This window comes from Herpailurus yagouaroundi, unplaced genomic scaffold (assembly GCF_014898765.1).
Source record: "Herpailurus yagouaroundi ecotype Mexico unplaced genomic scaffold, PumYag 216, whole genome shotgun sequence".
Lineage (NCBI taxonomy): Eukaryota > Metazoa > Chordata > Mammalia > Carnivora > Felidae > Herpailurus > Herpailurus yagouaroundi.
Genome location: NW_024412447.1, coordinates 9112690 through 9129992, shown reverse-complemented (window position 1 = coordinate 9129992; position 17303 = coordinate 9112690). Strand labels below are relative to the sequence as shown.

The window sequence follows — 17303 nt, the reverse complement described above, 5'->3', positions numbered from 1 at the left end:
GTGGACATTCGAGGGCAATTGAAACATTAGAGAACATTATTGTTGGTGATATTATCATCCAGGAAAGGCAGGCTAGGAGAACACAGGGTTCTAGCCTTGGGAGATCCTGAAAAACAGATGTGCTGATATCAGCTGCACAAAGTCAGCAAGAGAAGCGTCAGCCTAGGCCCTTTTATACCCCTGGAACCTGCAGGACACAGAGGTTCTGGAACCAGAAGGCTCTGAGACCTGTGCCCCTCCCTGAGCCCACTACTCAATGCCCTGTGCTTGTACTTTCAATGCTCCCAGCAGCCGAGAGCCCAAGTAAATCTCTCGGAAGGGACCACAGACTGAGAAAGGCCAGCTGAGAAGTCCCCAGGGAGGGAGAATACAGAAGCTCTGTCCCCAGGACAGAGGAAGAAAGATGTCTGTAGGGGTGCAGCCGGCAGAGCAGGAGGGCACAGTGTGGGGAAGGAGGAGTTCGGATGTTACAGGCAAAAAAGGATCCCCGCCCAGGGCAGTGCCCAGAGGGAGCTGTTTTGTTTTGTAAATAACCTTTATCACATTTTCGTCAGGATAGACTCCGGAGCTCCCTCCTGCCATCGGCTCACCCACAGTGTTTGAGGTGCCCTTAAGTTTTGCCAAAGACAGTGTTTATGTGTCAGGCATTTGTGCGGCTGAGGGCTGTGTGGGGGTGAAACCGTCAGGGTAGGGGACAGTTTGGGGGGGGTGGCGCATGGGACAGGCTGAAGAGCTGGAGATTTCAGGAACAGGAAGGAGGCCACTGGCTTCAGGAAGAGGAATGTGGGGAAGAGCAGAGAGGTTTGAATGGAGGGGTATGGGGATGTTTGGCTCTGTGGGGTGCAGGGGGAATGACGGTAACCCCCCCCCCCCCCCCACCTCCGTTGCCCCAGAGAAACCTCCCACACTACCCGTGCAACTTCAGGGTTGCCCCGGGCCAGGTCGGGGTTTAGGAACCAAACAGCATTCTTAATACTGGCCTGCAGGCTAGCTAACACTGTCAGATTTGGGGTACATTCTTTTTTTGTTTTTGTTTTTTTAAGTTTATTTTAAGATAGGGAGAGAGAGAATGAGCAGAGGAGGGGCAGAGAGAGAGAGAGAGAGAGAGAGAGAGAGAATCCCAAGCAGGCCCCTCGCTGTCAGTGCAAAGCCCAATGCAGGGCTCGAACTCACAAACTGTGAGATCATGACCTGAGCCAAAACTAAGTCAAAACACTTAACCTACTGAACCACCCAGGCTCCCCAATTCTTTTATTTTTTTATACAAGATCAGTTCTTTATTATTATTTTTTTGTTTTATTTTTGAGAGAGAGAGAAACAGAGTGGGAGCAGGGGAGGGGCAGAGACAGAGGGGGACACAGGATCCTAAGCAGGCTCCAGGCTCTGAGCTGTCAGCACAGAGCCTGACGTGGGGCTCAAACTCACGAGCTGTGGATCATGACCTGAGCTGAAGTCAGACGCTTAACCAACTGAGCCACCCAGGTGCCCTACAAAACCAGTTCTTCAAAGAACAGATTAGTGGGTGCTCTACTAGAGATTTGCTCCTGGAAATTCTTTCACCTTGTAGCTGTGGGGAGAAGGTGAGGGTGCGTTAGTGTCTGACAGGGGTCCCTCTGTCTAACAGTGGCAACCATGTGTGGGACGACCGTCTGGGGCCAGGCCTGTCGCTCATGTCAGGAGCTTCATAGAGCGAATCTCACTTAATCCTCTCCTCAGCTGGGATATTCTTTTCGGGCTTGTGGAGATAAAGGCCTGGGGACTCAGTGAGCATGGTCATGCCTGGATTGAGACCTGTCTGTGTGAATCCAAAGCTCGTGTCATGTCCTTAATGCTCTGCCACCCCCAGTGCTGGCCTGCCTTGCTCCGGGCAGGGAAAGAGTGAGCCTGGCGAACAGCACCCAGGAGTGAGGGTAGTGGTACCTGAAGCAGGGCTGAGCCTCCATCTGGGAAGGGCACTGTCTGAGCCAGAAACAAAGAACAGAAAGTGGGGAAGCCACCACCTTGAAGCCATTACCCTGGAGCTGGGCTTTGGAGGGTCGCTTCTGGGCTTGAAGAAGAAGTTGCACAGTACTGTTTCCCCCAGAGAATCCCCCAGCGGCCCTGTGACAGTTATCACGCTCCTCTCGGAGAAGGGGCTCAGAGAGGGGGGATGACAGGTACCAAGTCACACAGGGACTCAGGGCCAGTGCACGATGAGGCCACGCCTGCGGCTTCAAAGCTCATGCTCCAGCCGCAAGCCCCGCTGCCTTTAGGAAGAGAGCATCCCTCGGCGAAGCGCCCGCAGGGAGCGAACATCTGTGGCGGAAGACGGCTGTGGGCTCCAGAGCCGGGAGCAGGGACGGGACGCTGCGGTCCCTGCTGAGCGCAGGGGAGGGCTCTGCAAGATAGATGGGGAGCCGCGGAGGCGGCGGAGTGGCGGGGCCCGCGCCGCTGCCACCGGGCGGTGATTGATGACAGCCCGGCAGCGGCAGCGGGAGAAGAGCAGCCGGGCCTCGGGAGGCTGCGGAGAGGAGGGCGAGGAGAGGCCATGAATATTTCAGAGCCGCGGCCGGGGCGGGGGGACCGGATGGGGGCGGGGAGGGAGGCGCTCGGCGGGGAGGGGGGTGGGGACCAGGCCGGCGAGCGGGGTTAGGGAGCTAGGAGGGTGGGGAGAGCGGGGCTCACGAGAGGAAGGGGGGCTGCGGACGGGGAGTGGGCTGAGCGAGGGGCAGGCGGGTAGGGGTAGGACAGTGGGGCTCAGGGGCACAGGGATCGGTGAAAGGGGCTCTGTGCGGGAAAGGGGGGCTGGGGAGGGCAGAGGAGCACTATGAATGGGAGTGAGGGGCTCGGCGAGTGGAGGGGGCTCACTGAGAGGTGAGACCAAAGAAGGAGCCGAAGGGGCGGGAGGGCCCGGCTGAGGCCGGGTGTCTGCAAGGGAGGCGGCTCTTTGGGTCGCCCAGATCCCCGACTGACCTTCTAGGGGTCGGGGCCGCATCCCGCAGACCTTGCGGGAGGACCAGGCCTCGGGGCGCCGCGCTGAGAAAGGGGCAGGCGGAAGGCCCGGCCCTGGGGCGCGGGTGGTGAGCGTCCCTGTCGCCGGCAGCGTGGCGGAGACCCCGCGGCTGCTCGAGGGCGCGGAGCCGGGCCTGGAGTACGCGCCCTTGGACGAGGACGACGGCCCGGTGGACTGCGACTGCCCGGCCGCCTGCTACCGCGGGCACCGGGGGTACAGGTCAGCGCCCGCCGCGGCGGGGAGGGGCGGGGGGAAGGGGGCCAGAGCCTCCCCTCCTCCCTCACCGCCCACCCCCAACCCCCCACCCCCTCTCACCCAGGACCAAGCACTGGTCCAGCAGCTCGGCGTCGCCCCCTCCCAAGAAGAAGAAGAAAAAGAAAGGCGGCCACCGGAGAAGCCGGTGAGAGCGCCGCCCGGCCGGAGGGGGCGGGAGGGGCACGGTGGGGTCCCCCAGGTGCGCACCCTTCTGCGGGCAGGAGACCCAAAGTTGCATTTGTGAGCCCCGCGCCTCGCCGCGACCCTTTGCCCTTACAGATTCCCGCCCCCTCACTGTGCGGGGGGGGGGGGGGGGGGGGGGAACGAAGGGCCGCCCCCTCACCAGGCTCCTCCCCCTCGCGGAGCCCCTCCCTTTCGCCCAGCCCTCTCCCCTTATTGGCACTCACCTACCCCAGAACTAGACACACTGATCCGGCTCCTGGGTGGACCCGCTAGACCCGGGCTCGCAGTCCCCCCTTCTCGCTCCCCCGGCGGTCCTGCACTCACCACCACAAGTGTGAGTGGCCCGGGGAGGAGGGGTTTAGCTGGGTCACATCTGTGGCTCCCCATCTGTGTGTCCCCCTCTCCTATCCCTTGCAGACTTCTGGAGCCCCAACTAACTCTGTCCAACTGTCTGTCCTTTTCTCTCCCTGGCCCTCAGCAAAAAGAGGAGACTGGACTCTGAGTGCAGGTCAGTATCACTGGTTACCAGGGGCGGGGGGGGGTGGGGACAGGAGTGGGGATGTCTGTGGGTGGGCAAGACTCCAAGACCATCCCCCAGAGGCAGGAGGCCTGCCACATCAGGCCCTGGACACTGCCAATGTGCCAGCTGTGCCCACGGAGGCCAGAAATCCCACCATTGGAGCCTCTAACATTTGGGTTTGAAACAGCCCTCACTCAAAATGCCAAGGAGGCTAAAGGGTGGCTAGGGGACAACACGGGCAGCTCCATCACTTACCTTAGGGACCTTGCTGGCCCTCAGGGCCTCGGTTCGCTTTGTACAATGGGCAGCCGCTTTGTACAATGGGCAGCCGGCTTCAGCTAGATGCCCGAGACACCCAGGTTTCCCCAGCATTTCCAGCTGCCCCTCCCCGTCCCGGGCACCAGTTCACTAGAACCTACCCCACCCTGTGTCCGCAGCTGTGGGAGCTCCTCACCCCTGCGCAAGAAGAAGAAGAGTGTGAAGAAGCACCGAAGAGACAGGTACCTTCCCTCCCCTGGGGCCTCCTCTCACTCCTGTCGGCCCAGGACCATGGCTGTGCAGATCTGTGTCCCCAGGCCACCCCAGACAAGCTCAAGAGAACCCTTTCGTGGCCCTACAGGTCTGATTCTGGGTCCCGGAAGAAGAGACGACACAGGTGAGTGATGCCCTGCTAAGGATGTGGACAGAGGCTAGTGCCACCCCGTGGGGACCAAGGCCCAAGGGAAGCAGTGATGGGAGGGGATTGGTGAGGGTCTTCCCTTGCTCCATCCTCCCTCCGGGACTCCGTCCGGGAGGCAGGCAGGGAAAGTTGGGGGTGGGGGGCGAGAAGGAAGGCCAATTGTTTGCAAAGCTTTCTGGTCCCATGAGTCAGCCTTGATGTCAGGAAGGGAGAAGCTCAAGACCCCACATTTGCAGGGAAAGGGCATCCATACAGAAGGAAAGCTCAGTGGGTGGGAGACAGGTGGGCGAGCTGTGGCTGTGGCTGGCAGTTGTGTCTGGAGGACAGGTGCCAGCCCCCAAAAAGACCTGACTGACAGGCCAAGGAGCTGGCCTCCACCCAGGCGGGGCTGGGAGCCAGCATGGGGCTCTGAGCAGGACAGAGATTGTTCAGGATGGATTAGGGGAGGGGAGGGAGGAGGTGAAAGTCAAGAGCCCTGGCAGAGGCTGGAGTGGGGAAAGTAGAGAACTCAGCATGGAGGGAAGGAAGATGTAAGGCCGTCCCAGCCCCAGGGTGGGCATGAGGGCCAGAGGACCTCCCAGCAGCCCTGAAGAGGGACAGAATCCCCAGTCTCATTCCTGCAGTGGGAATTCGCCGAGGGTCATTTGCCAGGTGGGGTAGGAGCCTAAATAAATAATCCTGAATCTCTAATTTCCCCAATTTCCCATCTTCCCTTCCTCTCTTCCCCACTTCTCAGGGGCCAGTATGGGCCCCTACTGCCCCCTAGTGGTCACCATCCATGTGCACAGATCCTCTGGCCAGCTCCCAGGAGTCCTGGGAAGGACCTAGAGACCACCTAGGGCTAGAGCAGCTCCAGGTGGGGAGACTGAAGCCCAAAGCAAGCAACATGGGTTCTAGAACTAAAATCTTTGGCCTCCTGGGCCTGCCCCCACCCACTCTGCTCCTGTGAGAAACACATCCCAGTTTTTTCTTAGCATCACTTCATATTTGGTCAGAAAGAGGCATCTGTTCAGGACTAGAAGCATCCAGCTGGAAATCTGGTGGCATCAGGGAGAGTGGGGCTAAGAGATCTACAGGGATCAGGGGTGCAGTGAGACCTTAGACACCTACTAGGAAACTTTTCAATCCTTTTGTCAAAGGTAGAAGGAGAACACTGTGGGGCCTGGCCCAGGGAGCTGGATGGGATGGGACTATAGGGGGCAGGACTGGGTGGGATGGAAAGCTTTGGGAACAGCGCTTGATGAGAATCCAGAGGACTCAAATGCAGGGAGATCATGCCCAAGGGAAAGCATCTCTTTCCTAAACCCCCGGGGAGCTAGCCCAGAGTTGGGCCACTCTCTGAGGGGGCAGAGAGGCAGGAAGCCTGGGCTCTGCCCTAGAGAGCCCCATCTGAGGGGACCTGGGAACAGGGGACACAAATTAGGTGTGGAAGGGCCACCCCCACCACCATGACTCATAGAGGGGCCTGTCCTGAGACCAATTCCAGAAGGAAAGGACAAGTCAACCTTCTGGGGTGGTGGACACATCGCTTATGGCACCCCCAGGAGGAGCAAGACTCCGGCCCAGATGGGCAGTGATCCTGGGAGAAGGAAGGAAGGAGGCTTGGCTGTGTGAAAAGGAACCAAAGCAGTGAGGTGGGATGAGCGAGTCCACACCAGCTGGGGTAGGGGTGGGGGGCTCAGATCCCAGACAGGAACAAATCTCAGCTCCCTCAGCTCCCTACCTAGGCACACCCCCTGCCGGGCTCAGGCCGAGCTGTCCCCTCAGCCTCTGCTTTCTGCAGATCTCGAAGCCCCAAGAGCAAAAGGAAAGAGAAGAACAAAGAGAGGAAGAGGTGAGAACCTGTCCCCATTCTCTAGCTCCTCCACCTCCCTCCACTCTTCCCCCACTCCGGCAAACCTGGCCTTCTAGAAGCACGGAATTGGGCCCTTGGAGATAGTTCGTTTGGTCCCCATTGCCCAGATGGAAAAATCCCGACCCAGAGAGGAAGCCAAGAGCCCCTGTGTGTCAGTGGCAGAGCCAGAACTGGAACCGGGGGGCCTCTTGCCTCCCAGTCCTGGGTTCTTTCAAACTCTGTCTTTGTTACTCCCCGCGTCCCTCACCCCCTAGTCACAAGAACACCAGCTGAGGAGCCGGTGAGGTCTTGGGGGTCCGGGCTGTCTAGAGAAGAGGGTGCTTTCTCCTAATTCCCACAAATGACCCCCATGGACTAGAGAGGCTATTTCTGTAGGGTACTATAGGGGGCGGGGTCCCCCGTGGGGCAGTCAGGCGGAACTTAGGTACTGGCTGGTTTCTCTCCCAGGCCACACGCGGAGTCCCCGGGTCGGAGGCCCCGTCGCCACAGCAGCGGCAGCTCCCAGAGCCCCTCCCTCTCCTCCCACTACAGCGATTCCAGATCACCCAGCAGGTAGGTCCTGGGCCCCTTCGAAACGCTCCAGAGGACGTTCAGCTCGGTTCAGCTCTGCTGGGGGGTGGGGAGTTGCAGATCGAACCCTCCCAAGGGCTGGGGAAGAGGCTGGTGGGCAGAAGAGCAGTTGGTGGGTGGAAGTCTACCAGGAGGGTGCAGGTGCCCACCCCCCTGCAAATGGGCGAGGAAGAGCTTCCGGCCGCGGCTCTTGGAAGTCGAGGCAATAGGTGGGCCAGGGCCTTGCTCTCTAAATGCAAGTGAGAGGCAGGGGAAGGGGCAGCGGTTCCGCTCGCAGAGGGGGCGGTCCCACGCCGGCTGCCCGCCACGTCCCCTCCCCACGCCCCACCCCCCAGGCTGAGCCCCAAGCACCGAGATGACGGGCGGAAGACGGGCAGCCAGCGGTCCAGCGGGAGCCGGTCGCCTTCCCCGTCCGGCGGCAGCGGGTGGGGGTCGCCCCAGCAGAACGGCGGCAACAGACAGCGGAGCGGAGCGCACGGGGGCCGCCCCGGCTCGGCGCACAGCCCGCCAGATGTACGTACGCTTCGCTTTGCGGAGGGTTCCCGCGCCGTGCGGGCTGCGCCGCGCTGGGTGGGGTGTCACCGCCGGGCGGGGCGCGGTGAGTGTGTAAATGGGGGAGGGAGGCGCCGCTTCCCCCTCCCGGCTCGGGAGCGGCCTGGAATGCTTGGTTGTTGCGCCCACCTGGCCCTAGTGTCAGGGCGAGGGGGGCCTGCAGGCTTGGGCCACCCTTGAGCTTGGCAAACTGATGGCCAGAGGGGGTTGACCACTGGGACTCCCAGCCAGTTGGGTAGAGAGCTGAGGAGAATCCGGGGTCTCCTGCCTCCCTCTCTCCAGGCATACTGGGGTGGGAGGGGCATGGACAATGCTAGGGGTCGCAGTCAGGAACCGGATTCAGAGACGGGGTCTCCCCTGGGCACCACTTAGGCCCTGAGCCTCCCTCTCCCTCTCCAAGCGCCCTCCCTCCCTCAACCCTCTCACTGGCCCCTCCCTCTCCCTCGAAGCCCTCCCCTTTCTCTGTCCCCAAGCGGCCACCGAGCTGCATTTCTAAAGTCCCTTTTCCAAGGACAGTGTGTCCTTTCCCCCAGGGACTGGCTGCCCACGTGTGGACAGATGTCTCAAACCTGCAGGCACCCTTGTTCCCCGTGTTCCAACCTTCCTAAAGCACCTGCCAGTGTCCCCATTGCTCCCTCAGAGACTCCACACCAACACCTCCCAAAAACTGTTCCCACCCATCCTCCAAGAGGGGCCAGGACTCCTTGAGACCCACAAGCAGCTGTGGCGATGGCAGCGGCTGGCAGAACAGACAGGCTTCTCGGCCTTTCCCAGGTGGAGGGGCTAGGCTGGGCTGGGCAGGGGGCGTTCTCCCAAGCCCCAGGGGAGCCCCACATCCCCTTGTATCCGTTGATCTCAGGGAGACGGGGCTGCAGTACTGGCAGGGGCACTGGGTGGGCAGGGGGACTTGGGGTGGACAGGCCTGCAGGTGCCCCCACCCCAGACCCTAAGGCTGCCTCCCAGCAGGGAGGGTGGGGGCTGCCCCTCCCCAGACCTCCGGTCTCAGCAGCAAATATGTCCGTGTTGGTCAGTTTCATTTTGATTTTTGGCTGTTTCCTTCACTCCCTTTATTTTCTCAAACACCCTCACCGCCAAGGCCTTAGTGAGGAAAGCCAAAGGCCGCAGACAAAACGCTCTTGGCGTCAAGGTTAATTTTTGTTTAAGGACATTACCTGTTTCGGGACTGCCCCACTTGGACAGGGTGCCAGGCTCCTGAGCTCCCAAGGGCCTGGCTGGGCCACATAGGGAGGATCACACCAGTGTCCCTGGATCTGTCCTGGGGGTGGAAGAGGACACACAAAGGTAGCTGAAGGCAGCCAGGACAGAGACAGTGGACAAACTCAGAAGAGAGTGTGCCCGTCCCCCCACCACCATGGGCACAGAGCCCCCAAACACCTTCTCAGGGGAGCTTCTCATCCTCCTGGAAAGGCACAGAACGAAGCCAGGGCCAAAAGGAAGCTCCATCCCATTTCTGGTCCCCTCCCCTCCCTGAGCAGTAGGCCACCAAGAGCCCTGGACACGTACAGACAAAATAGCCACAGCAATGAAGTAGACCCCAGGACAGAGCAACCAGGGAAGAGGGTGTAGCCTCTAGCCTTGGGGAGGGTGCCCTGTCGGCCGCACCCACATCTTGACTGCCTCCCAGAATGGGATTCCATTTTGACATTGCTCCTGGAGCCTCCTGGGAGACGGCACTCTGTTACCCCTTTCACAAAGCATGTTCCCCAAATCCTCTCCCTTCCCTCGGGCCCTGCGAGATCTGGGACCTCAGGACATCCAGGCCTCTCACCTGCACCCTTCCAGGGAGGTGAGATGGGGGCGGGGGGTGTGTGTGTGTGTGTGGAGACTTTGCCAGTCACCAAAAATGTCTTTGGGGACAAGTACTGGGGGGCGGGGGTATTCTTGGACGCTACCTTAAAAAAAAAAAAAAAAAAGAGAGAGAACAAACGGAAAAAAAGAAAAGCTCACCATTTTTAACCCCGTCTATGTTTTTGCTTGTTTTTTTAGCCTCCCATTTGAACCGTGGTAATATTGTGATTCCATTTTCCTGTTCAGTTGGCAAGGGAAGAGGGTGGGGAAGTTTATGTAACTTTTTCCTGTTTTGTTTTTGTTTGTATTTTCTTTCTTTCTTTTTTTTTTTTTTCCTTTGGTAATGTACAGAAATGCAAACTCTCTCTCTGGTTGTTTTTTTCTTTTTTTCTATCTTCTATGTTGCTCTAGAATTTTGCTTTTGTGCGTGTTACTGTGGGAGCCTCTCCTCCTAATGCAGAGATGGGTCCTGAATCTCAAGTGAACACTGACCATATACATATGTCTTTACACTTATTCTTTTTCCCTTTGTAACCAGAATTTAAAAGGGAAGATAACTCTTAAAAAATGACTCCCACGCCAGCAGCCCCTGCGAAATCTGCAGCGGCAGCCAATCAACTCCTCAACCCCAGGGCATGTGCTGGAAATGCCTCAGCTTTTAAATGAACAGAAGTGGCCCCCAGGCCAGGCCATTCTTCCTTGTCCCTGTCTCTAAGGAACGTTGGAGGGAAGCTGGGAGACGGGAGGAAGAGAGATATTTCCCAGGTCACCGGAGGAACATCCAGGGGCAGTGAGCACCCTATGGCTCCCCAGTTCCTTCTAGTATAAGATGGCTGGGGGAGACAGGGACAGGCTGCACAAGGCCTTCAGTGCCAGGCCCCAGATCCTAGAGGAGGGAGCTGTCCACACCTATAGCCCAGGTGAGGGCTTCAGAGCCGGACATTCCCAGGCAAGACAAAAATCCTCATCTTGAGACAAAGGCCAGCTGGGTGCTGGCTCCCGCCACGGCTCTCTTGTCCCGTCCCAGGTCAGGATTAAACCCCCAAAGGGATTTCTGGGTTCTGCTATTTACTGCCAGGAGCTCAGAGAGGTCAAGTGACCGGCTCAAGGTCACACAGCTTTTTAGAGGTAGATCCAAAAGGAGACTCCAGCCCCCTCACCTCGAGACCACCAGCCAGTGGAGAGAGTAGCCAGTGGAAAAGCACACTCTGGGAGCCCTGAGTAAGGGGAGGAGGGCTTGGAGGTGGGTGCTGGTTGTCTCAGCTCCTGCCTTCCCCCTGGGGACCCCTTCAGATGTCCACGGCACACTCCCAGCTCTCAATTCCCTGGCACTGGGGCCCACCCACACAGAGACCAGGGAATAGGTGGGCCCAGCATTAAGCAAACCCAATTCTATAAAACTGTCACCTCAGTGACTCAGAAACCCTAAGCCCTCACAGTTCACACACGTATGGGGACAGAAATAGTGGGGCAGAGAGGGAAGGGGGCTGCTCATGGTCACGTGATTTGGCGATGGAGAAGTAAGATGCTGAGCCCAAGTGCCAGAAAAGGTGTGAGGTGTTTAAGGACTTAGGAGGAGGGCCCCCTGCCTTGGCTCCACCTGTCCCTGGCATTGGAAGTGTCAAGGGAAGCCTCTCCATTTGGTGAGGGTGACAGAGAAGGTTCCTGAGCCAGGCCCCCAGGCTCTCTCTGGCCTCCGCCTCTGGCTCAAATTTCATCACGAAATGGGCAGCCTAGGGTGACCCAAGAAGAGGTGTCCGTGGGACTGCCTCACCTGCTCCACCCCGGCCCCCCCCTCCTGCCCCCAGGAAAGAGCAGTAACCACAGCTGCGGGGGGGGGGGGGGGCGGGGGGGGGCAGTCAGAATAGGAAGCGGCATCTTGGCATTTCTCCCAGGCCGAAGCCAGAAGGCAGGAGGGATGGGTTTTGCTAAAATGACGCCTAAGCAGAGGGGGAAAGCAGTTGACCTGAGGCAGGTTCAGGCCTCCAAACTGAATCTGTGGTTGCCTTCCCTTTTAAATGCACTGATCCCTTCACCCCATCTGTCCACTCTGCCTCATTGTAATAGCTTCTCTCTCTTTGTTCTGTCTGGGCCCGCCTCTCTCTATTTCCCTGCCTGTCTGTTTCCTTCTGCCTTTGTTTCCCTCTCTCTCTGCATCTCTCTGTCTCTGTCTCTCTCTCTCCATCTCTCCCCCCACATGGGCCTCTCTCCCCCTGCTGCCAGCCCCTCCTGAGCCCACCCTCTGGTTCTGCTTCCATCCGCTGCTTCCTGCATGCCCTCTGGAGGTTTTCTGTTGTTTAAAGAGTTAAGGAAAGCTTGGCTATTGGAGCCTGCGGGTTTAAACACAAAAAGAAAAAAGCAAACAAAAAAAGCAGACCAAAATGGCTGGGCAGGAGCCCCCTCCCACCCCTGGGACTAGACCGAAAGCCACCCTGGCTGCACATGCAGGTGCCAGTTCCCAAGGGGGAGCACAGCTTAGAGTCACCGTCTTCCCCCCCCACCTTCTGCATTCCCAATGCGGAGATCTTCTTTTCTTTTTTATTATTGCATTCCTGTCCCTGACCACTGAGAAGGTAGGTATCCCGGCCCCGCTGTGCGCCCCGCCCCGCTCGCTCCCATCTCCAGATAAGCCCCCTGCCACTCTGCTTGGTTTGAATGTGGTTTTCTTTCTCTCTCTTTCTCTCGATCTCGCTCTGGTTGGTTTTCTCTCCTTCCCTTTTCTTTCTTTGTTTTAGTGACTCCTCATTTGTAACTTGCATTTTTTTTCTCCAAATGAGCTACGTACGAAAGCTGTGTTTCCTGGTTTGTCGTTTGGTTTTCTTGACTTTCCCCGACAACTTTTCTGGTTCATTTTCCCCCTCCTTTCCACCTTCCCTGCTCCTTCTTCTTCCTCTCCGACCCCACCTCCACCCCCACCCCTCCAAGCCCCGTCCCCCCACTCCCTCTCTTTCTCATTTTGGTGTCCGAATGCATTTCTGTGTGGTTAGCATTTCCAAGTTTGTGTTCTCCTCCTGAACTGTATGCTGCGGTTGAGCCAATTTGATTTCTGTTGTCTGGAGTAGCTGCTAAGCCCCCCACCCCTCACCCCTGCCAGCCCCCGGGGCCCATTTTGGCACTAAGCAGTGGTGGAGGAGCGTGTGCTGGCCTCTTGGCCTCCAGATCCTGGAAGAAGTTCTGGCTGAGGCCAAACCTGATGAAAGAGCCCTGCCCCACCCTCCAGGGCCTGCTGGGCTCCCAAGGGTCCTGCCCTGGTGGCAGCTGGAGCTTTCAGGCAGGACCTACAGACTCTGGGGCAGCAGCTGGCACCAGGGCTGAACCTCACGGCTCCATCTTTTGGGTGTAATGGTCGTTGAACTTCAGGGGCCCAGTGAGCTGGCACTGGACTCAGAGGGCCTACTTAGTAAAGTTTCAGTGGGGCAATGTGGGGGACGAAGGGGACTCTCAGCTCACCCTCCCCCCTGCCTGGACCACTACTCAGCTCAGACAGGGTCTCCCTCTGCCCCCAGCATCGTTCCATCTTCTGAATTTGAGTTTAATGTGCAGAATGATTCGGAAAGGACAGTCAGTGACAGCCGGGGTTCCCCGAGGTGTTGGAGCGGAACCGAGCTTAGGTCCTGAGACTTGCGACTCCCAGGCCAGTGCCCAATCCAGCCACGTTGGGGGTAGGTCCTCGGACCCCACCGCCCACCCCAGCTCTTTAAACTGTTTCCTGTCCCACCTGGGAGTAGCTGCAGAAGTTTGACATCCCAGTCCTTGTGAGGCATCAGCGGACCTCCGTCCTCAGCTCTGGAAAGAGAAAGTCCGGCTCTTCACCCTCCTCGCCGCCCCCCCCCCCCCCGCTCCCCTATGTTGACCCCAGGGGCAGGTTGTGAGGAGCTCACCCACTCAGAATATTGCTCGGCTGTGAGTGGTGTTGGGAGGGCAGACAGGAAGTTGTTCAGGGAGAGAAATCACTCTGGGTCCCACGGGTAGACTGTCCCAGCCTGATGGGAGGAGTAGAGGACCTGATGTGACCAGGGACCCAGAAACGGGATCGCCACATGCTGAGCTAGAGGGGGTAGTTAGCTGAGCCCTGGGGGAGAGGGGGTGGAGCATCTCAGATGCTCACTGTTCTCGTCCTTAAGAATCCCGGGATGGGGCTGGCACATCATCTTTTGCCTTACTCTTTTCCATTGCCTTTTCCCTCCAAACATTTCTTATGTAAGCTAAAGAGAAGGTATCAGAGAGCAGGTGGTACGAAGGAGCAGAGGGGCTCCTGGAAGCCTGGAAGCCGGGCTCAGAGACAGGCGAGGTCCTCTGTGTTCACGGACTCATTCACTCACACACACACTCAGCCAGCATCCGCTGAGCCCTCCTCGGTGCCAGGTCCCGTGCTAGGTGTCCGTGCCTGGGTTTGAGGGAACTGGTTTGCGGCCCCCACCTATCAGGCTGGGGCACTGACAAAGGTCACTCAGAACAATTAGAGGGGAAAAGCCGAGCCAACAGGTGGGGAACTCTGCTCACCACAGTAGGCCTCACAGCCCTGCACAGTCCATACTGAGAGAAGGCCCAAGGGTCTGTGGGATCACAGAGGAATGCACCTGTTTCAGGGTGAGGGTCAGGGGAGGCTTCCTGGAGGTGGTCTTGATCGAGCACAGGGCCCATAGGCATTAGCCAGGCTGTGAGGGGGTGGTGAGGGCAAGGAAGGGGAAGAGGGAACGGGAGTCACAAAGAGCAGGCTTCTGGAGGAGATGTTTGGAGGTCCCTGGCCACAACAGTCCCGTCTGGCTATGAAATCCCATGGTGTCTGGACTGATTTCTCCCTCAGTTCCTGGGAAAAATGAGACCCGGCCAAGCTGAGGAGGGGGCTCTCACTCTGGCGGGACCATGGCGACCCTTTCTCCAGGGAGGTATGGGTGGATAAGAATGTGAGATTGGCCCAAGGAATCTTCCCCCAGGGAAGGCGCTGTCTGCCACCCTGCCCAGCAGCGCCTTCGTCCCGTCCTCTGCCCTCCTGGCACGTGGCCATGCCCAGACCTTCCTGCGCTGCTCTGACCCCGTTCATCCGTGAGGGGACTGTGAGTCACTTGTGCTCTGAAAAGAACCTTTCGACTCCTATACAGGCGCCTCCCCCAGCAAAGACCCCAGTTATCCCCACTTTATCGATGGGGAAACTGAGGCCCCCAGAGTTAGATCACAGCAAACTCATATCAGGGCTGATTCCAGGTGTGCCACTTTTCCACTTACCATCATCTTAAGCTATGGCATTTGGCTTGGAGGAGGAGAGAGGGAGGAGGACTTGACTTCAAGGCACGCCAGGCAGAAAGCTTCCAGATAAGCACAGGGGGTCTGGCACAGAGGTTTGGGCCTCAGTGGTTGCGGACAGCAACGTGATGCAGGTGGGCGTCCACCCAACCCAGACCCTTTTTGCTCCTAACAGTCCCACCACACGCCCAGCCCAACAGTGGGAAGTAGAGAGGACCCCCCCCCCCCCAGTGTCTGTGGGAAGGAACACTGGGGCCTTCAGTCTCCTTCCCCCACTGCTGGCCTGTCTCCTGGAGTCAGAGAAGCTGGCTCAGATCCAGAGTCTAAGCTGGAGCCAGGGTTCACAGCCAGGTCTTGACCCCCATGTTTACTATTCTGCCTGCTTGCCTGGCTGCACGCCCCCCCCCCCATCAGAATAGCAAGCAAAGGCTTCTTTAGGGTGGGGTCCAGCGTTTCCTGGGTTTGGGTACTATGCCTTGGCCACCAGGGCCCCCACTCCCCTGCCTGGGATCTGTTCACTTTCCACTCTCAGACAACCCAGGAGATAGGAAAGAACTTGGAAATGTGAAGATTCTGGAGATTTTTCTCATTTGCCTCCTCTGGGGGCTTGGGAGCTGTAGGCGCTGGCCACCCGCTGGGGTGCAGGGGATATGTGTTAGGAGAGCCAAGTGTCTCCTGGTAATGTCTCTTGACTTTGGAGCTGCCGTCTCAGAGGGGCCATGGCTCCTAGCCCAGGATGAGAGGTGAGCTGGTCATCAGGAGAGCTGGGGTGCTCAGATATCCACCCTGCCTGAGCCCCCAAGGGAGAGACGCCAGGCTCTCCCAGGAGGCCTTTATGGCCCATTTGACTCTGGACAGCTGCTCTCACCTGCTATGGCTAGTGTTCATTGGCTGCTTCAGCCACCAATCAGAGCTGGCTGTGCCTTTCCTCCCATGGGACCGACTTCTTGGCTCTGCCTCCAAGCCCTGGCTGGATCCAGGCTTGCAGGGAAGGGCCTGGGCACCACCCCACCTCCTGCAGGAAGCACAGGCCATGCCAAGGAAACCATGCTTTCAGTCTCTGGCAGCAAGGTGCCCTGAGGGGTGGTAGGTAGCTGGTTTTGTTCTCCCATCCCAGGAGCCTGCCAAAAAAGCTTGGCCCAGACCCTGCCCCTCTTTTAGTACTACCTGGTTTGGCCCCGACCCTTGTAATGATTCCTTCTTCAGCAACAGCATTGAGGCCCTACTAAATGCCAAGTTCTGCGATAAAAACTGAGGTTACGGAGCTGAATCCAACCAAAAATTTCTGCCCTGGAGGTGCTTCGAAGTCAAGTTGGTGCTGGTGGTTGGGGGTGGGGTAGACAGGTGGAACCAACTGTTACCAGATAGACAGAAAGCTGGAAACCCGAGGACAAGAGGAGGGGTCTGTTCTGTGAGGGGAGGAGGATGGAGAGGGTGGTCAGGGGTACACAGAGAATCCTGGAGTATTTGCTCTGGTAGGGACATCAGGAAGCAGCGCCCAATCCTCTCGTTTTGGGGATGGGGAAACTGAGGCCCAGAGTGGGGAAGTGACTTAGCCAGGGTCACTCAGTGAGGAAGAGGCAGGCTCTCAGACCCCTGGTTGCCAGCTAGGGCCCTTTCGATGGTACCAGGCTCCCTTTCTGGTTTTCTGTACCCCAACCCTTGTGTCCTAACTGCACTTTTGGAAGAACATTGGACATCTCTATCCAGCAGTCACCCAAGAGGTGCCTGCTCAGGCCCGAGGAGCCGGGCGCGGCCAGTCCTTCCTCCAGAGGCGGTGTGGCCTCCTCTCGGCCTAGAATGGGGTGGTTGCGTTTTTTTTTTCTCTCTCTCTCTATCTCTCTTGCATTTTTGTGAATCTAATGATGAACTTACGCTACCACACTTTTCCCTTCTCTTACACACCTTACCTACTAAAGGAGGAAGTGCCACTTTATTGGTAAGTGGACGTTAACCAAGAGGGACTTAAAAAAAAAATCAGAACTTTAAAAAAAAAAAAAAGGAAAGGAAAAGAAAAGAGAGAAACAGAAAGACAGTCGGGTGTTACTGACAGTTCCACAGGTCTCTGCAGGGCCGGAAAACAAAGAAAGAAAAATGTTAACAGAAAAAATGTCAGTTCCCCAGGAGTTCAGACATTGTTTTTGATTTTGGTATCTAATGACATTTGTGGATTTTGTTTTTTATTTCTGTTTTTCCTCCCTTTCTTCGGTTCAGTTTTGAGTTCAGTTGTCCCGCCCCGCCCCCACCCCCATCTGTGTGCCGTGTGCCCCTTCCATCCCCTCACCCACCCCCCACGCGCTGGGGGGGGCCTGGTCTGGGGGGCTGGCCCCGGCCCGGCCTCCCGGTGCCCGCCCTCTCTCTACTCTCTGCCGGGATCGTCCGTCCCATCGGGGGGCAATGCCAGCCCCCGTGCCCGTCCTGGAGCCCCCTCCGTTTCAGCCCCCCTCCCCCCACCGCTCCGTCCCTCTTGTGTTTTGCATGCCGAGAACCTTGCATGAGCTGCACTGTTGAGGCCAGAAGGTGGACACTCAGGAGAGGCAGAGGCAGGGCAGGCGCGGGGAACCGTGTGTGCGATGCTCCGGGACTGGCAGCCCCCGGCCTGGGCCCGGTGAAAGCCCCCTCTCCTTCTCTCCCCCCCCACCCC

The 17303-nt window shown here is 58.2% G+C and overlaps 1 protein-coding gene across 1 annotated transcript in view; it reads left to right on the top strand.

Annotated features, from left to right (window-relative positions):
- The window catches only part of SRRM3 (serine/arginine repetitive matrix 3), a 56671-nt gene that overhangs the window by 34381 nt on the left and 4987 nt on the right, over positions 1-17303 (top strand). Inside the window, 9 exon segments of the mRNA XM_040455657.1 lie at positions 3083-3211; positions 3312-3392; positions 3909-3938; positions 4388-4450; positions 4570-4605; positions 6413-6463; positions 6932-7036; positions 7390-7567; positions 11989-12149. Of these exon segments, the coding sequence (XP_040311591.1) occupies positions 3083-3211; positions 3312-3392; positions 3909-3938; positions 4388-4450; positions 4570-4605; positions 6413-6463; positions 6932-7036; positions 7390-7567; positions 11989-12149 (834 nt within the window).